The sequence below is a fragment of the Parus major genome, chromosome 15 (assembly GCF_001522545.3).
Source record: "Parus major isolate Abel chromosome 15, Parus_major1.1, whole genome shotgun sequence".
Classification (NCBI taxonomy): Eukaryota; Metazoa; Chordata; class Aves; order Passeriformes; family Paridae; genus Parus; species Parus major.
Window position 1 is genome coordinate 1,464,092 of NC_031784.1, and position 25,255 is coordinate 1,489,346.

The 25,255-nt window shown below is 42.6% G+C and overlaps 1 protein-coding gene across 1 annotated transcript in view; it reads right to left on the bottom strand.

The window, feature by feature from the left end:
• Positions 1-25,255, bottom strand: part of TMEM132B (transmembrane protein 132B) — a 210,226-nt gene that overhangs the window by 65,085 nt on the left and 119,886 nt on the right. The window contains exon 4 of the mRNA XM_033518228.1: positions 3-140. Within this exon, the coding sequence (XP_033374119.1) occupies positions 3-140 (138 nt within the window). The remainder of the gene's footprint in view (positions 1-2; positions 141-25,255) is intronic.

Below are 25,255 nucleotides of genomic sequence, written 5' to 3' on the forward strand. Positions count from 1 at the left end.
TCTCGGACACCACGAGCTCGCTGACGGAGTCGTCCCGTGGATATTCCACCTGCCAGGTGATCTGCTGGGCCCCTGCCAGGCTGCTGGCATTGTCAATCTCAAAATCCATCTGCAGGATCTCGTAGGAGGTCATGTTTGCTCTGGAAAACAAGGCAGAATTCCCCACAACATCACTGGGATGTTGGTAACTAAATGGATTTTCATTCCTCTTCCCTCCTCACCAGTAGATTAAATTTAATGTGCAGACTTGAGACTCTGAGGGAAACCTAAATAAAACTGCACATGGGCAACTGCAGGACTTTCTAAGTAGGATGAAACTGTATCTTTTAGTTTCCTGAAATGGAGGCATTTTTCCCATTAAACTCAGGCATTCATTCTCCATAATCACAATGAACTTACAGAATAAGCCACAAACCCTTGGAAAAGCATTGCACAGATGTCGCTAAATTATTTAATATACCATTATTATAATTTTGATGCTGCAAAACAACAGAATACTTGGCCATTCCTCATGTTCTACCAGAAATGAGCTCTTGTGGAGGGGAAAAAAAGTCTTTCAAACCCAAACTGGTCTTTATCTCAGTGAAAAAAATGGATTTGCAGAAATTATACATGACAATAAATGAGGGGTAGATTATCCCTATTTTCAATTCATGACAACATTCTCCTCGTCAGTGGTGCAGACTTGTAATTATATGGCAATCATATATTTCTCATCTGGAAATAAAAGTTTAAAAGTAAAGAAATGGATATAAATGCACAGCATTGAGAACTGAATTTAAGAATTACTTCTGCTTCCTTTCTCAACAACAGCTCTTATCCCTTTCCTCAGGTCCAAAGCTATGCAAATATTAATAATTAATCCTCAGGTTAGAAAAACAAATCTTGTTTTTGTGTTAAGAGAAGCAAACAGACACCAAGATTTAACCAAGTGCACTTGGCGTATCCACAGCAAGGATCTGTTTAGAAAACAGACCTTTGCTCATCCAAACTTCCCCAAAAACTGACTTGTTTTACAAATCACACAAAGTTTACACACAAATATTTACAAAGAATTCAAGTTCCTGCCCCAGGCTCCCAGACAGACCCTGCGGTGTGGGGACCTGATGGAGGTCACAGGCACAGAGAGGGGATGGAAAGGCTCTGACTGCAGAGCCAGCTCTTCTTCTCTTGGAGAAACACCTGATTTTATCAATACTCATTAAATTTTGGGGTAACATCTGAATTTGCTGTACATCAGGCCAATGGTACATTCATTATCTGTGTGTCCTTCCCCAAAGCAGCCATTCCAGGAGCTGTGCTCACAGGAAGTTTTAGCTGCTGCTGCAGACAACAGTGACTTAAAACATCTTCCCAAATGCACAGAGGCAGAATCTGGGTTTGCCATATGGTTTTGAAGGAGAATGGTAAAGGGAAAAAAAAAAATCTGAGCAGGAATTATTGATTTTTGTGTTTTCTTTCTGACAACAAACAACCTAAACATATGCTTCAATGCCTGGAGGATAAATATTTTCCATGCTGACAGAAGATGATATCCACCTCCAGGCAAAACTAGAAGCTATTAAGGCATTTTTTGTGTGGCCAACCAGACAACCAGCAAAAACCTTTTAAGATAAATTTTATTACATAATAATAGGGATGTAATTAAACCATTTCTGTTAAAAACATAAACTCAGCTTCATAGTTTTCTGTGTATCACCTCCAGCTGTTTGTTCTATCTAAATTGCATAAAATTAATTTGTTCACAACACAGAAGTAAAATTTAGATATGAGCTTTACACTAACTATGGATTTAGATATTTGGCCTATCAAAGTATGTTTAGGTCTGCAATTTCACTTCATTCTGTTCAGGACAATAGTTTTTATTCACAAAGACAGCCAGGAGTGGTTTCAAATTGAGAACAAATCCACCAGTGGAGGATTTGGGTACAGAGAAACCAGTTAAATAATAGGTCAGGTTAGTCTGCAGTGACAAATCCATTCCATGGTCCCAGTGACTGGCACTTCTTTGAGTTCAGAGTTCAATTACTGCTTTCCAGATTATTGTATATTGATATTATTGTATATCCAGAAAGAAGGCACAATAGTGGGTTAATATTTTATACCTGAAGCTCCCTCAGATGCAGCGACATTAACAGGGGAATTAAAATGAAGCTGTTCTCCCAGGTCTCCATCCTGCTTCCTCAGAGAATCCTTATCACCACTTGGAAAAACAACACCAAATTTGGTTTGTCAAAGGTTTTCTGCTCTGTCTCAATAGCCAATTATGTATTATGACACATTAATATTGATTAAAGAAGGCTCCACTTCTCTCTTGGGCCTCTGCTGAAAGAGATGGCCTTGAACCATCTTTCACCTCCAAAGTGAACAGCTTTAGCAAACCAAGATTCAGCTTTCTGCACTCTTATTCCCCAGCAGGTGAATGAATTTAATATGAAATCATGGTCTTCTTTTGTCCTCTTCAGAGGCTGAGCCTTGGAGCCATGCCAGGTGCTGTGGTATCTGGGACACCGAGTACCCCACAGATGAATCCACCCTCTTTGTTCTGAGCTTCTTCCCAGGTTACAACTCGAACAAACTCATGATAAAACCTGAAAAGTGGATTTCTTTCATGTTCAGACTAGTGCTCACCTACTGCCTGCTGCATCTCTTATCCTACAGAGGTTTCCTGGTAGAAAGGCTGGTATTACATTCATAATTCTTGCAATTTATTAACCATCCTCTGTAATACCATGTGGGAGACCACTGCCTTTTTCTGCTGAAATTGATGGAGGTTGCTAAAGTAAAACCAGAGATAAATTAAACCATAATCAAGACCTCAAATGTCAGCATTTACTTATGTCAGCTCCATTAGCTGATAAATTCCCATCCCAACACCTGCATTTCAATTCCTCTCCTGCCTGTGCAGCATATCACTGTAACCCTTTTTAAAAGCACTTGTTCCTGCTTTTAAAACCTTCAGCTCTTGGTGTGATTTGGACCAGAACCTGGCTCTTGGTAGCCACTGTCCATCTGCAGCTGCCTGGAGAAGACAAAATGCCAGCAGTGGCAAAATCCACGAGCTGAGAAGACAAGGACTGTAACTCATGCTGTTATCAGCCATTAAATCCCTCTAAACCAAACTTCATCCTATCAAGATTTTTCAGCTTTTCCTGGAGACTCATTTCATTTTTCTCTTAAATAAGTTTGAACTCTTGGGGAGAGTCTGATGGAATCCAAGGACTATAAATCACTTCTCCCTTCTGTATCTTTTCACTCTTTTTAGTTAAATATTTCTATTGTCCAGTGAAGTTTTTTCCTGGTTTAGGATTTTGCCAAACTCTAGTTTAGAGAAGCAATAAAAAATAAAAAGTCAAAATTACTTTTATAAAAAAAGATTATTTCCTGCAAGCACAAGGAAAAGACCTTATAATTTTAGGCAGCTGGCATGCTTGCTAATAAGTCCATTTCTATGGAAATGAGTTCATAACTATTAATTTTGCCTGCTCCTGATCTATTCTTGATGAGCCTTTCAAATTTAGAAAAGCGCTTCATGATTCTCTCAATTTGGTAATTACTAACTCCCTTTGATGAATCCAGCCCAGTGTTTCAGACATGAGACATTCATTACACATTTTTCTCTCTGGTGAGAGGAGGAAAAAAAGAACCCCATGGGTCTTTTTGGATTTATTTCCTCTCACAAACTCCTGTAAGTAGGTCCTCTTCTTCAAACGGTGATTTATAATCCTATTTGCGTACCTTCACAATCCTGCCTCTGCTGGGGCTGGAAGAACACCCAAATCCGTGAGATTTCTGCACAATCTGCCATTGTCTGGCCTCATGTCTGTCTGCTGCATTTCCAGCAGGTCCCAAACAGCCCAGCCAGCCTTTGGCACAGCCCAGCCCTCGTCCCACAGCCAGCAGGTGAGAGCTGTGATCCCAGCCTGGAGCTGAGTCTGAGCTCAGAATGGCAAATCCACCCCAAAGAAATCCAACCTCAGCTCCAACCAGCTCCACAATAAAGGAGTTGGCAGGGCAGGAAGGTGTTGTTAAGTCCCAACAGACACATCCATGTTGTAGGTGGCTACAAGGAGCTGCAGTTCATTTTTACAAAATAAAAGATCACTGTGAGGGTCCAGCCCTGATGTGAGAGGCTTTAACCAGCACCACGAAATCACCCAACACTGAAACAACAACAAACTGAATTTGTCTGATTCTGGCATGGAATTATTGAATTCATGGAATGATACTCAGTGACTGGCACCATGGCAGCAGCAACAGCACAACTGCTTCGTATTTACCTTAAATAAACCAAATGATTGAGTGTTGAGGAAGGTCTGCACTGCTGACCAAGCTGAAGGGGCTGCTCTGTGTGTTTGAGAGGTGCAGGGTGACATTTCAGGGCCACCCCCAGGCTCTGCTGGCTCCCCCTCATGGGTCAGCAACAATTGAGCTGATAAAAGTCAGACCCTTCTATCACTGCACTTGGCTATTACAGGAAATCATGAGTTCCATTCACTGATAAAATAATGTTTTCAGTAAACAGCAATTTGGTTATGAGGCCCACAGCAGTGTAAACAATACCCTCAAAAATGGAGCAGATGTGAGGTATTGGAAAATAATAAATGTGTTGCTTGAGAGTCTTTTCCAGGTTGAAAATGGACAATTACAGCAAATTGTAACCAAATTCTATAAGAATTCAGTGACCTTACATTACCAAGGTACATTAGTTTATAAAATACCTCAGTAAAAAAGGTCTCACTCCTTTGATCCCAAGAGGATTAATTCTGTAATGATGGTTTACTGAAGAGCAAACACAAGTGGAGGCTTTTCAAGAACTGATTGGAAATGCTCAAGACCCTAATTTGCTGCAGAAGTCAAATGATGCAGCAGATGGCCAGGACCTGTCAGGGAAAAGATCCAGACTAAAGGTCCTGACCTTCTCCCCCTGAGAAATGAAGATCCTGGCAGGCTGAGCTGAAGGAAATGAAAGCAGATGCCAAGCAGGGGCAGCATGCAGTTTCTGAGTGATGAAGATTTTCATGCTGAGCGCTGCCTTCTGCCCAGGGAACCTCGGAACAGGAGCCTGGGGCTTCCCACAGCTCCAACATCCCCAGCCCTCCTCTCCAGGGTGGAGCACCTGGTGTCACACACCAGCTTTGATTCCATAAAGGATCTCAACACCCAAACCCTTCACTCCCAGCATGAAGGATTCGGATGAGGCTGGAAGGACACAAAGCTGCTGTCTAACAGAGAATTTGCTTTCTTGTCCATATTCTCCCAAACGTTTTTTGGTGCCTGATCTTGGTTTTCTTTCACTGCCATAAAAATTCATGCTCTTCACAGATGTAGAGGCAAAGAAAATGGCTACAGAGGATGAAGCCAAGCTGCCAAATCCACTAAGAATGTATGGATTGACACAGCATGTTTCAATAATCCAGTAAAAGCCATAAAAACAACAAGAAAATATTTTTGTTCCAAACACGCCATCAAGACCAGGTATTATGATGTTATTTTGCTTAGCCAACATTTTCCCACAACTGAAAACAATAAATCTAGATAATGAGCAAACCTTTTAAGCTCTTCAGCTTCTCCACTGCCAATTCACAACTGTGCTGCTCACTAACAATGTGCAATAACTTCCACTTTATTTGATTTTATCAACATCATCATGACAACCCTGGAGACAACTCAGACAATTGCTTCAATTATTTTTATTTGCTTGCACCCTTGTGACAGTGCACAGAAATGCTTCTGGTAAAAGAGTCCTTAGATACTCTTTAAGTCAACCTTTAACAAAACAACTTTTAGGACTGAACTTGGGATGGGGGTAACTGGTGAGTTCTATTGGTAACATTTGTACCTTTGTCATTACTCTCCCCTTTTGGAACAGCATGCAATCTTTTGGGGCTTAAAAAAGCATTTTGATTGCACTGGAATATTTTTCTGACTACTATTTAGAACTTCTTTACTGCTGTGTTGTGTATTTCTTAAAATAAAGATTCTCTGTCAGGAGGAAGCGTCTTGTTGGGAAACATAACAAACACATCCAAGGCCAGGCTTTAGCTGATGTTGGATGCAAATATAGAGGGAGCTATTGTTGTTTAAAAAATAAGAATGATTTTATGATGAAAGAATGATTTTATGCTGAAACCTAGCCAGTTAATAAATATCAACAGCCCAAATGGTGCTTGTAATTTTTCTTTAACTATTGAGAAATTCTTACATTTTTACATGCCATAATCACATGGTCTATTCTCAACGTGGCTGTGAGAGCATCTAAAATATATTATAAAGCAAAGATGATTTTTTAAATAACCAATGACCAAAAATAATCAATTCAGTGGCACAAGAAGCTCTTTGCAGTGCAGGAACTCACAGACAAAGCTCTCTGCAGCCTCTCCAAAGGTCTCTAAAAGAGCCAGAGTGCAGCACAGGGAGCCTGGATGGCCCAAGGGAACTTCAGCCAAGCTTTGTGTAAACAATGCAGCAAACATTTCACCTCAGGGGCATCCAGAGGCTCCATGAGATAGGAAATATTCCCTGGAAGACCCTGGTGACACTGAGCTGTCCACATTGCCACCACACAGGCAAACACCTGAGTTTCCTGCAGGTAATGAAGCCAAAAAAGAAAGTCCACTCTTAACGCAGCTCCTCCCCATCCCCACACCAGGCACCAGCTCAGCACAGCTGGAGATGCTTCATTCAGAGCCTTGCTCTTCCCCAGTCTGCTGTGAAATGGGAGACAACACTTTGATTTACCTGTGCCTCCTGCAGATTGATGGTGGGAGGAGTGATTCCACACGGCAGGGCACGTGAGGCTCTGCAGTTTCGTGTTTATCAGTAACCCCACAGCTTCCTCACCTTCCCAGGCAGAGATGAGACCTGGGGGAAGTGACCTGGAGACACCTTAAAACACCTCAGATCACATCTCCAGCAAGATTCCTCGACATTCTAAGCACTTCACTATTTTAATGTGATATTAGCATGAGGTGATCAGACTTCTCCTTCTGCAGCAATCCCATGAGAAAAGGAAAAGCCTACTCGAGCTAGGAGGAAGTTCCTTGTGATCCAGTTGCTGTTTTGGTTTCAGAATTACAACTGAAGCTGACAGCTGAATCTCCCTGGGGAGAAAAACCAACCAGAGGGGATCTAGAGATGCAAATTCCCCACACACTGAATTCCTGAATGAAAAGAAAAGGGAGCCAAGCTGCAGCCTGTGCCAGGAGCACACCTGAAGTGTGCAGGATACACCAAACAGACAAATGGGGCTCTCCTGCCCAGCGTTCAGAGTCTCCTTCAACACTTTTGAACTTAATCCTTTGCTCAATGGGCACCCTGTGTAAATGACTAAACAGCAAAATGCCAAACAGCAAAGACAAGGGGAAATTAAAAACCAGTCCACAGCTTGCTAAGGCTGCACAGAACTCGTATGTCTGCTGTAGAAGCTGCTGTGATGCCACCTGCATTAAATAATTAAAGAAGAAAATCAAAATAGGGGCATAGCAAGAATTATTTTATTCCTCCTACATTCTCTACAGCTCCAAACAAGTTTAAGCAGCTAATGAACTAGACTTGGCTTTCTTGGAATCCAATGTACTCTTAGATGGAGAGGAATGTGCAGGGTGTCCTGTGGCTAATTCACACTTGTGCTAAGAAATAAATGTCCATGGCAGGATGCTCAAAGTGAGGGCAGGGAGCAGGGCAGCCCATTAACATCACCACAAACGGGACCTCCTCCCTCCCCACTCCCCTGCCAGGAACATGGTGTGCACAAAATTGTTTTATTTTAAAGGCTGATAATTATGTTTTACAAAAGAGTTAAGCTCTTCCTCTCGCTGTTGGTACCCAGCGAACACACAGTAAAAACATGAAAGTGAAACTGGCACGGAAACATCAGTTTCCCATGTTTTAATTAATAAACAAGATTAATTTATCCAGCTGAGCAAACACAGGGTGGCTCAGGGTCTGCATCCAGTGTATGAACAGAAAGAGCCATCTGCAGTAAGTCCCTGTACCTCCACCCTTTGCTAGTTGAGCTTAAAATCCTGCTCCTCACACCAGAACTAAAAGCAAGAGGTAAACAAAGAGTTCCAATCAAAGTCACACTATTTCTGTCCAAAAATGAATCCAAATTTTCCTAGTCATGCAAAGGTTAACTCCAAATAACAAAATGCAGAGGGGTGGATTTAATATTTCTCCTTTTTAAAATCATTCCACCATTATTTTTAATGGCAGGAAGGTGAGGTCAGCCCCACTGTCACCCCTGGATGTCTCCAGGTCACCTTTCCCAGGGACAGCCAGGAGCTTGGCACACTGGAAGACAATGATTTCCCAGCACAGTGACAGCTCAAGGGGAGCTGCTGGGACACTGCTCAAAGCCAAGGTCACACCCTGAGCAAATGAGTGCAGGCACAAGTGAGGAAAAGTGAGGTTCATTCATTCAGCCTCTGAAAATGAATCATTCAGAAGGGAAAGGGGAGAGGTGGTGTTCCACCCAGCCTGTCCCACCCAGGGTTTATCCCAAAATGTGATCCCAAAACTTCATTTAAAGGAATTTCCTCAGCAGTGAAGCCTTTAACAAGCTGAGATGGAGTGGGCTGTGTGTCCAAGTCACACCAAGGACATTTCCATCCCACCTCTTCCCAGGGAGCCTGAGCAATGACCCAAAATGGCAAAAATGACCCAAACTCAGCAGTGACAAAATCCCTGCTGTGGTGGATGTGGTGTTACATTGGCTCCCTTGTTACCCCTGGAACAGCCTTGGATTTGCTTTTTCATTTTCCTCCCTACTATCAAAATTTTCACCCAAGCAAAAACACCAGCTGTCACAAAGAACAAAGAGAAGGATAAAAGGATTCCTAGAAAAAGAAGGCAGGCTCCTGGAAGCGCTGCAAATCATGCTAAACTACATCAAATATCCCCAACATCATGGGTTAATGCAAAGCAGAATGTACAAAATCATTCTCCTTCTATTCCTCCCTTTTCTGAATCTCTTCAGGATTTCATAATCTCTTCCCTTCTCCCGCCCCCCTCCCAGCTCCCTTCCTCCCCATACAAGAATGTGCTCAGCCCTGGAAAATTGTTGAGCTGAAATCCTTAGATTTTGTCGAGGCCTGGCATTCTTTGGACAGCTGTATTTACACCCGTGGCTGCTGGGTAGTCATGCTGGAAGCAATTAGCTTTCATGCTTTTTCAATATCGCCTTTCAAAAACTTTGAGATCCCTCATCTCTACAGATTTAGATGTAGAGAAGCACAGAAAAAAAAAAAACAAAAATAAAGAAAAAAAAATTTAAAAAAAAGAGAGTTCATCCATATGCTGAGCTCCTTTAGTCTAATTCAAATGCAGCAACTTCAGCTCCCCAGCACCTCATGAATGCCACCACAGCCACGTTCCCAGCCCAGCAGGGGAGATGCTCAAAGGCCTTGGAAAGCATCACCACAAGGCTCAAAGGCAGCAGCTTCCAGCACTGCTGGGCCCAGGGAAGGTTCAGCAGCCAGCAGCCATCTCTCATGGAGTGGGACAGGTCACCTTTGAGCACGTCTGTGGAGTTTAACAACACTTTCAAGTGTGTCCTTTATGTTTTTCTAAGAGGAAAATCTGTCACTGCTGGACTATTTAAAAAAAAAATAAAGAGAATAAAAAAAAGGAATGGAAAGAAAAACATAAGAGCGTAGCTAAATGTATACTGATTGCAGTAATTGCATCCATTCCTCCGCTGGAAAGTCTTGTATTGTATTTCTAATATGTGCTGATAAGTGCATTCACAACATGATTAACTGCCTCCAGACAAGAATGGCTATTATGTTTAACAGACTGATTAGCAAGTGACAGAGCTGCAAACTGTACTCCTGGTAAATTGGCTGCTTTTAAATTACAGCAACTTTTTTATGGTTCCATTTTTAAAATGCAGCGGCTTGTTACACATATGCAACGTAAATTCCTAGCTGACAGTAAGGGATAGAGGATACTGAGCTTTTAACTTTTCATCTTCAGATCTCAATTAAAGCATTGCTCATTTTCTTTTTAATTACACTGAAATCTGCACTGTACATGGCTCTCATCAGGCATCATCTCATTTTCAATATTGATCTCTCCAAAGCTGCCCTTAAACACAGGGACAGCGATTTCAGTCCGTCTCCTTCACAAGTTCTGCCTTATTTTTTGCTGTCTGTAAGCAGACAACTAAGATGGGATTTAGTGTGTTCTTCCCAGGATTGGGTTCATTTCCCATTCTCACAGCTCCAGGCCCTTTTCCCATGGACTCTCCCCATGCCCAGTGCCCTTGGAGCAAGGCAAAGGGAAGAACTGCAGGGTCTGGCCCTGCTCAGCTCCTGCAGCTGAACCACAAATCTCAAATCCTCCTCGGTTCAGACTGGCCACGCCATGAGGCTCATCCCTGCTACCACCAGGACTGCTCCTGCTTCAAGTGAAACGAGCTCCTCATTAATTCCCTGTATTTTATCCCAACAAAGGGCAGGATTTGGGCACCCAGCTCCTTGCAGTGCTCCTGAAAATCCTGCCATCCAATGCACGGCTCTGCTCTTTTTGATTGCTCTTATTTTTATCTGTGTAATGTATAAGAGCAGCAGCCTTGGTCTGGGCCCCTGTGTATTTCATACAAACACAGCTATAGAGACAGTCATGACCCCAGAGAGTTTGCAGTCCACAAGACAGAGAGAGAAAAGAGATTTAACCATCAGCACCAATTTAAATTCATCCAGAAAGCACAAACCCTTTAAGTACAAATTTATCTAGAGACTTTCAAGCTCAATGACATCATGTACTTCAAACCAACTTATTTATAACATAAAGCTTAGTATAACTTGTAAGGAGATAGAATAAATCAATTTGCTCTATCACAGAACTTCATCAGATACAATACAGATGGCTCTGCTACCATGGTTAAAAATAACCTACACATTTTTAAATCAGCTCAAGGCATTTATCAAACCAGGAAACTGGTGGAGGAGGATGTTGTCTGGCTTGTACACAGCAATGGGAATATCCACCCAGCAGTTTGGGGCTTTTATTAATCTTATCTCAAGTGTTTATAATTTTATTCTGAACTGGGAGAATTCCGTTTCCAAAATCATTTATCTTTGCTAAATACCAGGACAGAGCAACTTGAAGTTGTCTATTGAATGTAGATTAAGAGGGGAGAAAATAATCCAAAGGGCAGCCTGATTGTAGAAGGGGATAGAAAACACTTGAGTTACAAACTCACTCTAAAGCAAACCTGGCTGAGCACCCAGCCCTTCCTGCTGGGTAAAAAAGGGTGCTGGGAATTACCAGACCCTGAGAGGTATTGATACAATAATAATAGTACAATAATGTACAGTAATAGTACATTAATTGTCAGGGAGATGGCACCACAGAAGTGGCTGTGCAGATCTGGCATCCTCCTGCAGGCTCCTCACCAAGTCAGCTTGTGATTCCCAGATATTCTGCACCAGGCAGGGAGACAGAGTGCAAAAACCCCACAGCCCTGCAAATAATGCTGCTGGATGAATGAAATTCATTTGTTTCTCAGCTTTCATCGCTCTTGTTCTCACGTTCCACCCACAGAGGGAAAATTAGGTGTTGGTGTTTGCTCAGGATTTATTTGCTAAAGGGTTCCCTGCGAGGTTTCCCAGGAGCTGCGTTCAGCTCTTCCCACTGGAAGGAAACCAGGATGTCCCCTCTGGAGAGAGGAGCCAGAGCCCCCTGAACAAAGGGCTCAGGATGCCCAAAGAGACAGCATCATTCTCTATGCTGGGAGGCAATTCCAGTACCCCTGCAACCCCTGCAAAACGAGGAGGGAGAGCTCACGCTGTGACCACTCTTTTACTCTTTTTAAACCAGGTATAATAAGCTCCTGGGTCAGCCAGAGCTTTGACATCTGCTGCCTAAGATTTTTCTCCATAATGAGCTCCCTAAAGAAGACCAAAAGCCCTGGTAGCTCAAACAAAGGCAGATTCCATCACAATAAACCTAGAATATGTAACATTAAACAGGGAAAACTCCAAGCAACCGGATCAAACAGAAAGGAAATAAAAAGCCATGTACACAGCCCTCCTCCAGACTGGTGTCACTGCAGGCAAGCCCTCCACACTGGTTCCCAGCTAACCTGGAGACTTCCCTGGCCTGCAGCACAGCCTGCCCCTCACCTGCTGGTCCCACAGACCCTTCATTCATCCCTCCATGTCCCCACAGCCACCTGTTCCTGCTCCCTGTGCATCCCTGCTTTTGTTTCAATTTTAATTTAAAATTGAGAGGAGCATGTGAATAAAAGGGAAGGTGTCTGAAGCAAAAACACAGATGGTTCTGCTTCCAGAGAGGTGCACAAAACTGAGGTTTATTACAAGCCTTTTATTTTACTTAGAGCCTTTTTATTTACTCTTCTTTCTCTCTTCACTCACCTATTCATCTCCCCCTCAGAGTACTGAAAATTCAAGCTCCCGTTCTTCCGATTCAAATTCAAATTGAAACACAAGCACAGCACTGCTTTCAGCACAGAAGTTTGAAGGGTTTTGTTGCAGATTTTGGGGGCTTTTAAAAAAATTATTTTTAAGTGTCTAACAAGCCAATTAGAGTGGCTGAATCAGTACCTTTGAGATGAATACACAGGAAATGAGAGAACATGGCAGTGGTGACACATCTTGCAGCCTGAGCCCCCTGGAACATGTGGCATTTTATGTAAAATCAGTAACTGCTACTGTTTATCTCATCAAGAAAACCACTTTCCCCCCTTGTTTTTCCATTCCCTGAGCGCTTAATGAAGTGGTTTTGCTTTTGATGAAGGTAAAGGCACAAAGAATCTCTCCAGGAGGATTCCTGGAGAACCCAGGATCATCCTGGCTGAACACTGAACACTTGCAGGGCAGCTGTGGTGTCCTGGATTTCCTGGTGGAAATGCTCCTGTTGAGCAGCTCAAGTTACCCAGGGAATGTTACTGAGGTGGGTCCTTCCTTTCTGTACCTTCACTTTTGGTCTCTAGCTTTTGGGGGGAAAATTATGTGCATTATAATTAATAAGAAAAGGAAAAAATAATTTAAAGCTAACAGCCATTGCAATCACCATAATAAATTTATAGGAAATACATTTAACTATTGCCATGGCAATCAGGAAACTGTTTTGTTATAATTAAAAGGATAATTACCTTTCTCTATTTTAACAAACTCATGAATTAAAAATTTAGGATAGCTTTGCCAGAGTAAATGTATCTGCATACATTACAAATGACACATTCTCCTGGCATTTTTCTCTTTAACTCATTGTGATTTTTGTATTTTATTTTAGATGTTTTTGTATTTTATATGTTTATATGTTTTAAGATCTTTATGCCATGTTGCAGAACTCAAGGTCAGGTTGAATGGGGCTTGCTTGGAGCAACCTGGGATAGTGGAAGGTGTCCCTGCCCATGGCAGGGGTTGGACAAAATCATCTTTAAGGTCATTTTCAACCCAAACCATTCTGTGATTCCACACACTAAGAAAACTCCGAGTATCTTATTTACCCACAAATCTCCAGAACAAAGGAATCTCTGAAAGTTCCTTGGCAAATAATTTCAAATTACAATAACACAGTCAAATCCCACCGAGCCTGAGAACAAAGCAAGCAGAAGCAGAGCAAAGCTTTAGCTACAAATTGTACATGCAGCTCCAGAAATCAGGTTGAGTAACTCACTGTTATGTTTTGGTTTGTCACCTCTCATAATACAGCACCAAACACAATTCCTTGCTGAGGAACGAATGGAACCCATTTAGAGCTCCTTTCAACAATGATTTTCTGTTGTTTGCAGGTGTAGGTCACAGGTGAGATACAGACCATGATCCCTGTTGTTTGAAATATAGATCTCTCTAAACTGTCTCACAAAACAGGCACTGGCTGGGAAACTGCCTCTTCCTTCCATTTTTTGTTTGGAATAGGAAAAAAGGACATTTGCTTGTTACTTAGTTGAAATAAAGATGCTTCTGAAGACTGTAAAGGGAAAAAGAAATTGAAATTATAAGAAAACATGAGCTGTAAGGATATTTAGTATGCAATTATTTAAGTAGAAGGCCTTTAATAAACTGGATACTCAACCTCAATTTACAAACTCAGTATTTAAAGACCAGTTCCATTTCTGGGGAAAAACAAACCAGGACTGGTGTTGGATCAGTAATGCATTTTAGCATGGCTTTTCCTTTTCTACTGTAAAAATGTCTAATATTAAATGTACAGTATTAAATTGGAAAGGAAAGCAAACATTAGCCAGGGCAAAGAATGAGGAAAAAGCACCTGGAGAGATAATGCACATGGACCAGACAGGATCACGTGGGAAACTGGAAATGAGGGTGGCACATCTCTGCTACAATAAAGTCAGGAGGTGCAGGGGGCAGCAGAACAAATGGAAATGAGCTCCCAAATGGGATCTAGCAAGGTGTGGGTGAGACATCTCCTGACTGTTCCCAGCAGGGCTCTCCTGGGTGGCTCCTCTGGGTCCAGCAGGCACAGAGCAGGAAACATCCCAGATGGAGCACAATCTCCGATTGCTGAGCTGCTCCTTCCTCCTGGAGCCACTGAAAATGAGAAACTCTGGATTTGGGAGGTCACAGCCCATTCCAGCAGCTCAGAACAAAGGAAGACAAGGCCATGCTGAGCAGAGGAAGGAACAGGAACTGTTCCTTTTACCTTCTGCAGGTTTTTGCTGGTGTGGCTGCTCTGCCTGGGGGTGTCTCTGCCCTGCTGTGATCCCAAAGACCCCAGGGAAGGATGCCTGAGGGAGAGGAAGGTCAGGGAAAGCAAGCAGTGACACACCTGGCCAGCCAGAGCAGCTCCCAGTGCTGCTCTGCACTCTGAGGGGAAACAAGAGACATTAAAAAAAAATAAAAATAAAGTAATTTTAGTATCACTGAATAATTTTTTCTCCTGCAAAGATGCCCCTTTCCTTTCCAATCCCACATAAACTTTAATAATGCACAACATCCTCTGGCACAGACTCCCCCAGGGTGTGCAGCTGGTGAAGCAGCACCTCCTTTCACTTTGAATCTGCCAGCTGCCAGTTTCAAGTGATATCACCAATTCTTGTTTGGAAAAGACAGTAATTTCCCTATTCACCTGCCACACTGGTAATTTCTCCAGACCTGGCTCATTCTCAGTGAGATGGGCATCTTCATGCCACTGGATATATTCCCTTTCCTGCAGGAGAACACAGATGTTGCCTTCCTAGCTGCTAATTTTTATCTTTTCTCTTAATTGAAATTACCTTCTGCATCCCTAATCTTCTATCTGAATGTCCCATATGTTGGTTGTAGTGCAGCTTGCATAAATTCAGTTGAAGAAAGTTGGTAAATTTCTTTAAATAATAATTATTAGGAAAACAGCCATTAAGATAAATTAAATTGGAAATTAAATTGTTAAAAATGATACTTTCTTTCAAGTTCAGAAATTATGGCTGAATAATTCTTCAACCAAGCATTACAAGACAGGAATTCCAGGGCTCAGGTAATTTTAGAGGGAAGTGGATATTCTGTTGTGACATAATATAAATGAATATACATGACTTAAACCTCTCTAACAACTCCTTAATAATGTGTATTAACTGCTTAGAGAAATTCCTTCAAGCAATAGTGGTTAAATAAATAGAAATAAATAAATAGAAAATGCTTTCAGATTTGAAGTACATGAAACTGAGGATCAGGGAGGCAGGGAGCCCTTCCTGATCCAGAGTCCAGCCTGGCCTTGGGCACTTCCAGGGATCCAGGGCAGCTCCAGAGCAGCCCTTGCAGCACCTCTGGAGCATCACCCAGAGCTCCCCTTTCCTGCCCAGGTGTGAGGAGTGAATCCAGCCCCTGCTGCTGCTGCTGAGCTGGGATTTTGTTTTCCTGGCAGCCCCACACCTTCCCTCTCCTGCTCGCTGCCTTTGTCCCCTCCTCGCATTCTGCCTCACACCAAGTTTGCAAAAGCCTAGCAGCAGGGATAATATTTCTGTTTCTACAGCACTTGTCATTTATAATTCCTCACCTCTCCAAGGGTTTGGAAGCACTACCTGCTGTAAATACCAATTTCAATGATGTTTATTTTTTGTTACCATTACAGTTCTCCTTTTCCTCTGTGACTTTTTCCTTTTTTTTTTTCTTTCCAACCTCTTAAATTTCATTTCTTTTTTAGATGTAGTATGTTTTCAAGAAAAAAAATCTGTATATTCTTTCAGATTAAGCCAGCCTTCTGCACTACAAACAGCAATTATTTCATGCAATACACACACACCAGCACACACTTATTTCTTGCCACCAAGTACCTGACAGCATTTCAAATGCTGGGAGAAGATTTTGCATTTAATAAATGGAAAAAACCTGCCACAGTTGATTTTATAAAACTTATCTTTATAAGTTGAATCAAAGAATCCCATCCCACATCTAGACCAAGAAATTTGGCTGCCAAATATTTAAATTAAATGCCCAGTGGAGCTTTCCAACTGCAAAGCAGCAGCAGCTTTACTGAAAGAAGTAATGGTCAGACAGCCTGAGTGGGAACTTTTAATTGAGACTTATTAGAATTGGAGATTGAGGAAATGGAGGGCTGTGGATAATTTAGAAACAATTTGAAGAGCTGGAGGTTCTGACTGGCACACGTCACAGGCTGTCAAGGACTGGTGTCACTGCAGTTTCTTCCTGATGCCATCAGCCTGCACGAGCTCCACAAAGCCCTGAGCAACGGTGAAAACTGCAGCATTAAAAATGGGAATACCCCAAAAACCTCTTTGCTAAAGGGAAAACCTCTCTGACTTTTAGGATAGGCAATGAATTAATTTTTCTCTTTGCTCAGGACAGAGAGAAGCAAACTGGCAGGTCAAAGACCAAGGCAAGGCAAACGTTTTGCTCCCCCTGACCTGTGGCACTGGGATGTGCTGAGCCCTGGAATCTCCTTAGAAATCAGTGCCCAGATCAGCAGAACCAGCCCATGGCAGTGCCTCCTTCCAGGCTTGCTCCTCCATCCCCATCCCAGGACTAAACTGCTTCCTCTGGAACCTCAAACAAAAACCATATCTGAGGTCCCCTCCTAGCCAGGCACAGGGACAGAGCTGGGCTCTTTAAAGATTCAACTCCACCAACCCTGAGTGCCAGGGAAATAAATATATGGTATTTTAGAGGCACGGGACATAAATTCTGGCTTGGTTTAGAAGCCTGTGGGCAGTAAAGTGCTCTGCCCATTAAAACATAAATTATCATCTGAGTGTAGCTGATGAGAGGCTGGGACTAATAGGAAGTGGTGCTAAATAAGAATTATAGGAATGCTTTTCCCAGTCTGACTGCAGGAATTTACTCTCCTCCCTAGCACGCCTCAAGATGGCAGATGAAAATTAAGGCTGGTGTGTATGGGAGCTCAGAAGCAAATTCAAACACATCCTTATCAATCAAGCATCTTCTTAATCCCATCAGCTGTGACTGGAGAACACCTGTTATCCCCAAACTTCCAAGTCTTTATGAGAGGAAAATGCTCAATCTCAGCATCACCCCCCGAAGCAGGGAGCAGCAGCATCAGCAGTAACAGGGGTGCACAAGGAAATGGAGCTGAGCTCTCAAACAAATCATTCAGGGGCTGGCTCTGAATTTCCTGTGAAATCTGAGCCTGTAACACAACTGAAACCCTGGCCCCGTGCACAGCACAGCATTAAAGACCATGACAGACTCAGGAATTTCATCCAGAGCATTTCAACTTTTCTCTGCAGTTTTAGCCCAGACCAGTTCTGAACTCCTCCTCTGGGAATTAGGAAAAAAACAAGTGTAACACGTTTGAAGTGCTTCATGAGCTCAAAACTGCTGGCTTATTTATGTTCTACAGATAAATCAATACATTCAGATAAAGCTTCTGATTGCCAGTAATATTTTCTTTTACTCCTGAATTTACCCTTTTCTCCAGATGCTCATTTCTCCAGAAACATTAACTCTCCTCACTTATTTATGGTCTCTCTCTGCCATTTTTTGCTCTGTCTCTCAGCAGGGCTCCCAGACCCACTGAGACAGGGCTGCTGGAGAATTCCAAGTGCTGGCAGTGTCACCAAGAAGGATTGCACCAGGTCCTGCTGCTGCAGCCCTGGGCATTACTGACAAAACAGGATTCTTGACACACATATCTATTTCTTAAATGAAGATTGAAAGCCAAAATAAATGGAATGTCAATGTTTAGGAGCAGGCAATAGCTATGGGTTCCCTGCACCCACGGCTCTTCTGATTGACTGGGGAGGAATCCTTTTAACTCCAGCTTTGGCTTCTTGCACCACAAAACTGAAGTTACTTAAACTCTGCTGGAGACCTATAAACAGCAGAAGAGCCACAAACTAAAGCAGATTACAATAGCTTCTTGTTTTTTTTCCTTGCCAGCAGAGTGATGGCCTATTGTCCATTCCAAATAAAGTGGAAAATCAGTCCTGCATTGAAGCACAGCCTCTGCACCACACAGCACAATTGGACTCTGTTTCCATTCCATCTCAGCTAAACAGGACTGCAATTGTTACACAAGTCCCAAGGTGCCCACTGATGTGAGATGTGGTTTTTATTTATTGGAGAAGACACTTGCATGCTCTGGGAAAAAGTTATTTGCTGGCCTTAAATCATCCATGCAGGAACAACTGAAGAAAGCCTGCAAATATATCAAGAAAGGATTTAGGATTGAATAGGGCAAGACAGGACTGAAGAGCTCAAAGAACAGGAGGGAAGATAGGTTTGAGAGCTGGGGGTGAAGAAAGCCACCTGTTTTAGGATGGAGGAGCAGTGTTGTCTGCAGAGCTCCCCTGGGCACTGCACAAAGTCACCTCCAGCCCCAGGGGCACAGGGGACAGAGGTGCCCCATGTCACACATGCCACCCCAAAGAGCACGAGCCTGGCCCTGGCATCATCCCCTCGTCATTAACTCATCCCCAGCACATCATCAACTTCTGTTGTGTGGAGGAATTGTGAAATTCAGCAATATCCAGGATCCTCAGTGAGGGAGACGTTGTTGTGTCTGTTTGCTGTGCTGAAGTGGCAACCCATATGTTACTCATATTAGGAAGATATTTAATGTATGCCCTTGGCAAATAACAGACTATGGAGCATCTCAAATAAACAGAACCATCACCCAAAGATGAGACATATTTCTGTTAAAATTTTAAAAAAAAAAAAAAGGGTTTCATAAAAAAAAAAATAAATAAGAAGCAGCTATTTACAGTAAATTAAAAAGATATCTATCAAATCTCACTTATGGTAATATAAAACTATTTCTGAACTTTAATTATTATGACAAACTGGTCTCCTGTGGCTTGTTCATTTCACGCAGCTAAAAAAAAATTGTTAACAGTCTTCTAATTATATCAGTTTTCTGTGTTAAAAAAAACTGGCTCACACTTATTACTCCATCTAGAGAAGCTATGGATCATCTTGCTATTCACTTAATGCTTTCAATTTACATATCAGAAATACTAATAAGTGTGGTGTTATTAGATCACATTCCCTTTTGCTTCCAACCCAAGAAAATGGTTCATTTTGTTTGGCTGCCACAATTAAATTAATTTATTTTCCTATGGCATGGTTTTTGATAAGGGCCTTTATCAGAAGTTTGACTGTATTAAGCTTAATAGGACATCTCTCATTAAAATAAAATATGTTTCATTAAAATCAAACAATGGCTTTTCCCCCACACCCCCATTTTGGCTTCATTAGCATATTTAATAGAGGAGATAATTGTGCTTTTCACTTGAATAAGAGCCTCAATCTGAAGGCCTGGGTTTGTTTAAAATTCAGCAGATTATTTCAGCCCCACGTGATGAGTGGCAGTGCTTTGCCTGGAGGTGGCCAAGGCAGAAATCTGATAAAGAATTCAGATTGGGCACGTTCTGGGTCTGTTCCACATTCCCTTTCTGTGCTCCTCAGCAAAGAGACCATGAATTTGCCCTTAAGTTCCTATAATATTTACAATATATCCAAATGATATCGATTAAATTACATCCTTTAACCCCCAGCAACCACTCCTGAAAGACACAGAAGATTCTGTTTGAAAAGGAACTGCTCCATAACCTAGAAAATCAACCTCTAAACACTCTGTACTGGGAGAGCTGGCTCCTGTTTCCAGCAGAAACCATCCCTGATGATCTCTGGGATCATTACTGCTTAGGCCTCCAAAAGGAACAGAAAAATACAAATCATTTTTCAAAAGACAAAAAAAAATCCCTACCTGAAAAAACCTCAAATTTCAGAAAAAGAGAGAGACCAAGGTTTTGACCTCTTGGTGTTTCATGTGCTTTCAGCTTTCAGGCAGGGGGGACACAGCATCCCTGCCATGCCTGGCTGGCCCATGGCCTTTGGAGCTCCATTTCCATTTCCACTCAGCCAGGTCCAGCAGATACTGACAAAGGGAGCAGTAACATCCCCTGGGTTTGGCTTGGTGCTGGATAGGAAAGGAAAAGCAGCTTAACAAAGCCCTTGTGGTTGGTTCTGAGCCAGACAGGGATCCTCACACAAAACCAAATGGCTGCAAGAGGGTCTGGGTGCAGGTGGAATTTGTGCCTCTCTCAGATCAGCAGATGCTGCTCAGGAATCCAGCAGGAAACCCCTGGGACAGGGAACAGCCAGGGCTGCTGCAGATCCATGTCAGCTTCACTTCCCATCCTTCAGCACCTGTGTGGATCCAGACTGATTTTATCCTAACCACACAACGTCCCTTGCGATCATTCTGCTCTTCTGGCACCTGCTCCATTTCTTTTGTTCTTCTGGCACCTACCGTGTTCTTCTTAACAATTTTCTGTGGAAATTTGTCTACCCAGCTCTATTCCTGCCTCATATCCTCTTCAAACAGATTTCTGCTCACAGTTGAACAGACATTAGCTGCCGAAACAAAGCAGCAGCCCATATGCAAAGTTTGTTTATTTGCACCGTAGTGTCCTGTGCTTCAACTCAAAGCCAAAATGCCCATATGGCCACTGGAAAAAAAGAAGTGGGAAAGGAAAAAAAAAAGAGAGTAAAATATTGAGTTGTTTCTGCAGGAAGGAAAGGGGAGCTGTCAATACAGAAAGTGGGTTAACACCTCAGCAGTGTAAACACAGAGCCTGGCACTCTGCTGCACAATGCAGAGGACAGGAGCAGACACAGCACAGCAATTTCTTCTTGCTCCTTCCTCTGTCCTTCCCCCCTCTGGACCTGGCAGCCCTGCTGGGATCACAGAGAGCACCTGAGAGATGTGAGCAGCCCCCAGACAGCTCCTAAAGGCAAAGTGGCAGCCTGGGCTCGTGGCACTATTTATGTAAGGCAGAATTTTTCATCACGCTGCTATCAAAGGGCACACTTCATAAACTGCTCAGATATCACACATGGTGCTGCCAAATAAAGAGGGTTGTCTTCAGCATCAAGATCAGTTTTAGGGGATAACTCGGGGTTTAAGCTAAACCAGAGCTAGGCTGAATTTTTACTCAGCTGGTAAGATACACCCTTAAAAATGAAAAAAACCCAAATCTTTCTGAGTTTTCTGTATCCCTGGACATTTTTTAGGGCTGTCCCCAGAACTACCCCAGTTGAAGGTGCAGCATCAGGACTGGAAATGCTGTGTTGGAGGGAGCCCTGCTCTGGGGCAGCAATCTGCCAGCCCCCGTGGAGAGAAGCTCGAGCATATGTTCAGTGCAGCATGAAAACATCTCTGATTGTCCTGGGCAGATCTGCCCACACATCCTGAGCAGTGGGGAGCAGGAGATTGTGGCACCAGGCTTCTGTGGCTCTGCTGCTGCTGTCTGAGGTTATTATATTTATAATTTTCCGGATCATCACTTGTGCAGCGCTGCTGGACAGGAACAGGAGTGTGGGGGTGTCCAGCAGGGCCTGGCACACTCAGGATGTTCCTCTGCTGCTGCTGCTGCTGCACTTTTCTTTACACTCATCTGAAAGTTATTTGCATTTTCAGTCCTGCTGCTGTTTGTATTTGCTCCTGAGCCAGAGTGAATTCAGGTGCCCTTCCTGCCTGCCTGTGCAAGGTTTGATTGCACACAACCCTTGGCATTTCTTCAGGCAAACTTGACAGAAATTCCACGATTTCCTGTTGTGCCTTTGTTTCCTTCCCTAGGTGGTTCCTAAGCTCAGTTTGCTGAAGACAGACCCATAAATGTCCCAACTACAAAGACCTGTGCAAAGATTTATTTTTTCTTTACTGTCATTGAATTGGAAAAAAAGAAATGTTGCAGTATTTCTTCAGATCAGACCAGTCAAAATTAAAAATTTTGTGTCTTTCTTTCAAGGTCAGAACCTGTACATTCTAAAAAGCCATAGTAAAAATACTTTAAAAGAAAAGAACAGCTTCAAATGAGGATACTAAAAAGAAAATAAATGAACAAAACAAAAAACAACCCATCTATTTTTCCAGGTCTAGAGCAAACACGGGTCAAAAGTTTTTCCTTATTTATAGCCTGAACGGTCTAAATATAAAACAACTTTTGGTTGAAACAATAATTAACTTTTTTTCAGTGAATAAATACATTTTTCTGCAGTTTCACAAATAACTACAGACAACTGAGAACTGATGAGACTGTTTCAAAACAAAGCAAGCAAACCAAAAAAAGCAAGGAAATGAGACTGAGCTTCTCTCCAGCTCCACTCCACCACAGCAGTTCCCAGCTCCTGCCATGCTCTCTCCATTTGGCAACCACAATAGCGAGAACATAAAGATATTTAGTGTCATTCACTTGCATTTTGAAATGAAAATTAACTTTGTAGCCTTCATCAATAGCTTCAGATAATTGAAACAACAAAGGAAATGTTGATCTATAAAATGTGATTCCCCAAACCACAGCTGGGCCAGGAGCTGGGGACTTTCAGCCACACTTCTGAGAAGAAAATGACAATTTCTGTTGTATCTCTAACTATTAAAGTCTTACCTCTGACAGCAAAAATTAGCACTAAACCACTGTTTTACTTCCTTTTCTTCCTGAGAGGAAATGCCAGATCTTTTCCTGGTGTACACAACATTCCCCTTTTTAGCACTTATTCCATTGATTTTCTCAATCTTGGCAAGACACTAACCTAGTCTGTATAACCACAGGCTACAGTACTTCAACTGCCAGACATTAATACATCTGTTTTAGTCACTCATCCACCCCCAAAATTGACAGTTTGAAAAATATCAGCTTCTGATACATGAAACTTAACTAAGCCTGGGCAGCTGAATCAGTGAACAACGCAGATTTCCATGTTAATACAACCCTGCTCGACACAAAGCACTCGAGGTGTTTTATCAGTTTGTCTGTGAAAAGCATTCAATCTTTTCAGAGGTATAAAGCAGGGAAAGGAAAGCACATTTTGCCTGGCTGTGAATCTCATGCATTGCTGAGATGCACAGCATCCATAAGTAAAATGAAATGGGTCTGTCAGGTGTGGATTGCAGGCACTGACCACACTCCCTTCTCTCTCCAAATGCTCCTCCAGTCTGCTCTCTGTAACACCTGGAGAAACAGAGAATGTTCCTCTGAGAGCCATTGAAAAGTCTACAAAAATCAACATAAAAATCTGCTAAAATGAGAAGAAGGAACAGCCTTCACTCATCACTCCCCAGGCCCCACATCTCCCAGCTGATCCAAGTGGGAGCTGCTCTCCACAGGCAGTTCACAGGCACACACCTTTCCCAGCCCACACTGGCATTGCTTCAAAGTTTGGGAGGGTGTGAGAAGGAGACAATGGGACACAGCTACAGAAATGAGAAACAGCACCAAACAAAGCTCCCAGCTCAACCCAAACCTCCTCTACCACCAAAAAGGGCCATCAAAAATGCAGCTTCTCAGCAAAGATCACGTTCAACAACTGGGCAAGGCTGCAACAGGGCAGGGAGGCTCTGGGATCATAAGAAGTATTTGATAATGATGAAAATAAAAACTTAAGTGAAGAGGGCAAAGGAAATTAAACCAACCATCTTTTTCAGAAGTCTGTTTGAGGATGGTGAATTGATGCAGGGCAATCTGCAAGAGCAAGGGACAAGCAGAGCTTTTGGTGTAAGAAGTCAGAGAGGCTTTAAAGTAAAACCACAGAGCTGCAAATTATTGCAGAATGGGAAAAAAGACACAAATGCCTTGAGCAGTCACACAAAATGAGAGCAGGACAAAGGGGTTTGTGGCATGCAGCACAAAATGCCATTATCTGAAATGGGACTCTGGGCTGTCAGTGGGATGCCAGCACCTTCACTTTGGAGAGAAAGATCAGCCCAAAGCAGGCAGGACAGACAAGCTGGAGAGGCTGGAAAAGAGGAGGGGTCAGCAACAATGGAGAAGGAATCTATTTTCAACACAGCTATGACCAACAGTATTCTTGTTCAGTTGAAGGAGCTGAGACATTGACTTCAATAAAAATAAAATTTGGCCTTAAAGTTGCAATGAACTGTTTATTAATTAGCATGCCCCAAATGTTCAGAAAAGGCTATTATTTAAAGTGCATTCTTCCCCTCTCCAATCTTCTTTAAATGAAAGTTGATTGAAATGATGATAGGATTGAGAAATACAGACTCTTGCCATCTGAAGATGCTCTGTTACATCCTTTTTGCTTAAATTTCATCAAAAAGCTAGCACAAAAGGGATGTCAATGACACAAGAGCAGAGCCAAATGCATCTGGCTTTACTGAGTATAATTGTAGTATCAAGTGCCTTGTTGGGTTGTGTCTTTTAGAAACAAAAACAATCCATTGTGATACTTTAGAAAGGTTCCTTTCATCTGCATGGGACTCGTTTAAAAAGGATGATTTAAAACAAAAAGATCATTATCCAATATTAGAAGTAACACATAGCAAGGCTCATTAATGCAGTGCACTGAAGCCTCAGTCTCTGCCATTCCACTGCACAGCTAAACTGGTGTCATTAAACCACAGCTCCTCTGTGTTATTTAGCAAAGTAACTAATTACACCGTGCTCCTGAGCTTTACTGTTGATTTGTAGCATCAGGCAGAACCCTTGCTGTGGTTCCTGAGCCCCCATTCCATGGGGCTGTGTCCCTGTGGAGCTGCCCTGTCCCTGCTGAAGGTCACAGGCATTTCTGGACATCTCTGACATTCCCTGCACCAGCCCTGCCCTGCCTCACCCACCGTGCCCAAGGCAGCCACTCAGCCCTCCAGGCAGCTCTGAAATACTCTGAGAGGGTTTATTCCACAGGGTGGGAAAGGCAGCACCAGAAAGGGTCTGGATTCATTCACTTACTGAAATTTAATTATTTTTTTTTTGTCCACAAACATAAATGCCACCACAGCAGGACTACAGTCACTTCCAGCATCACTCCTCCTTTGATAGGTGTGGCTCTTCCTGCAATCCTGTTAT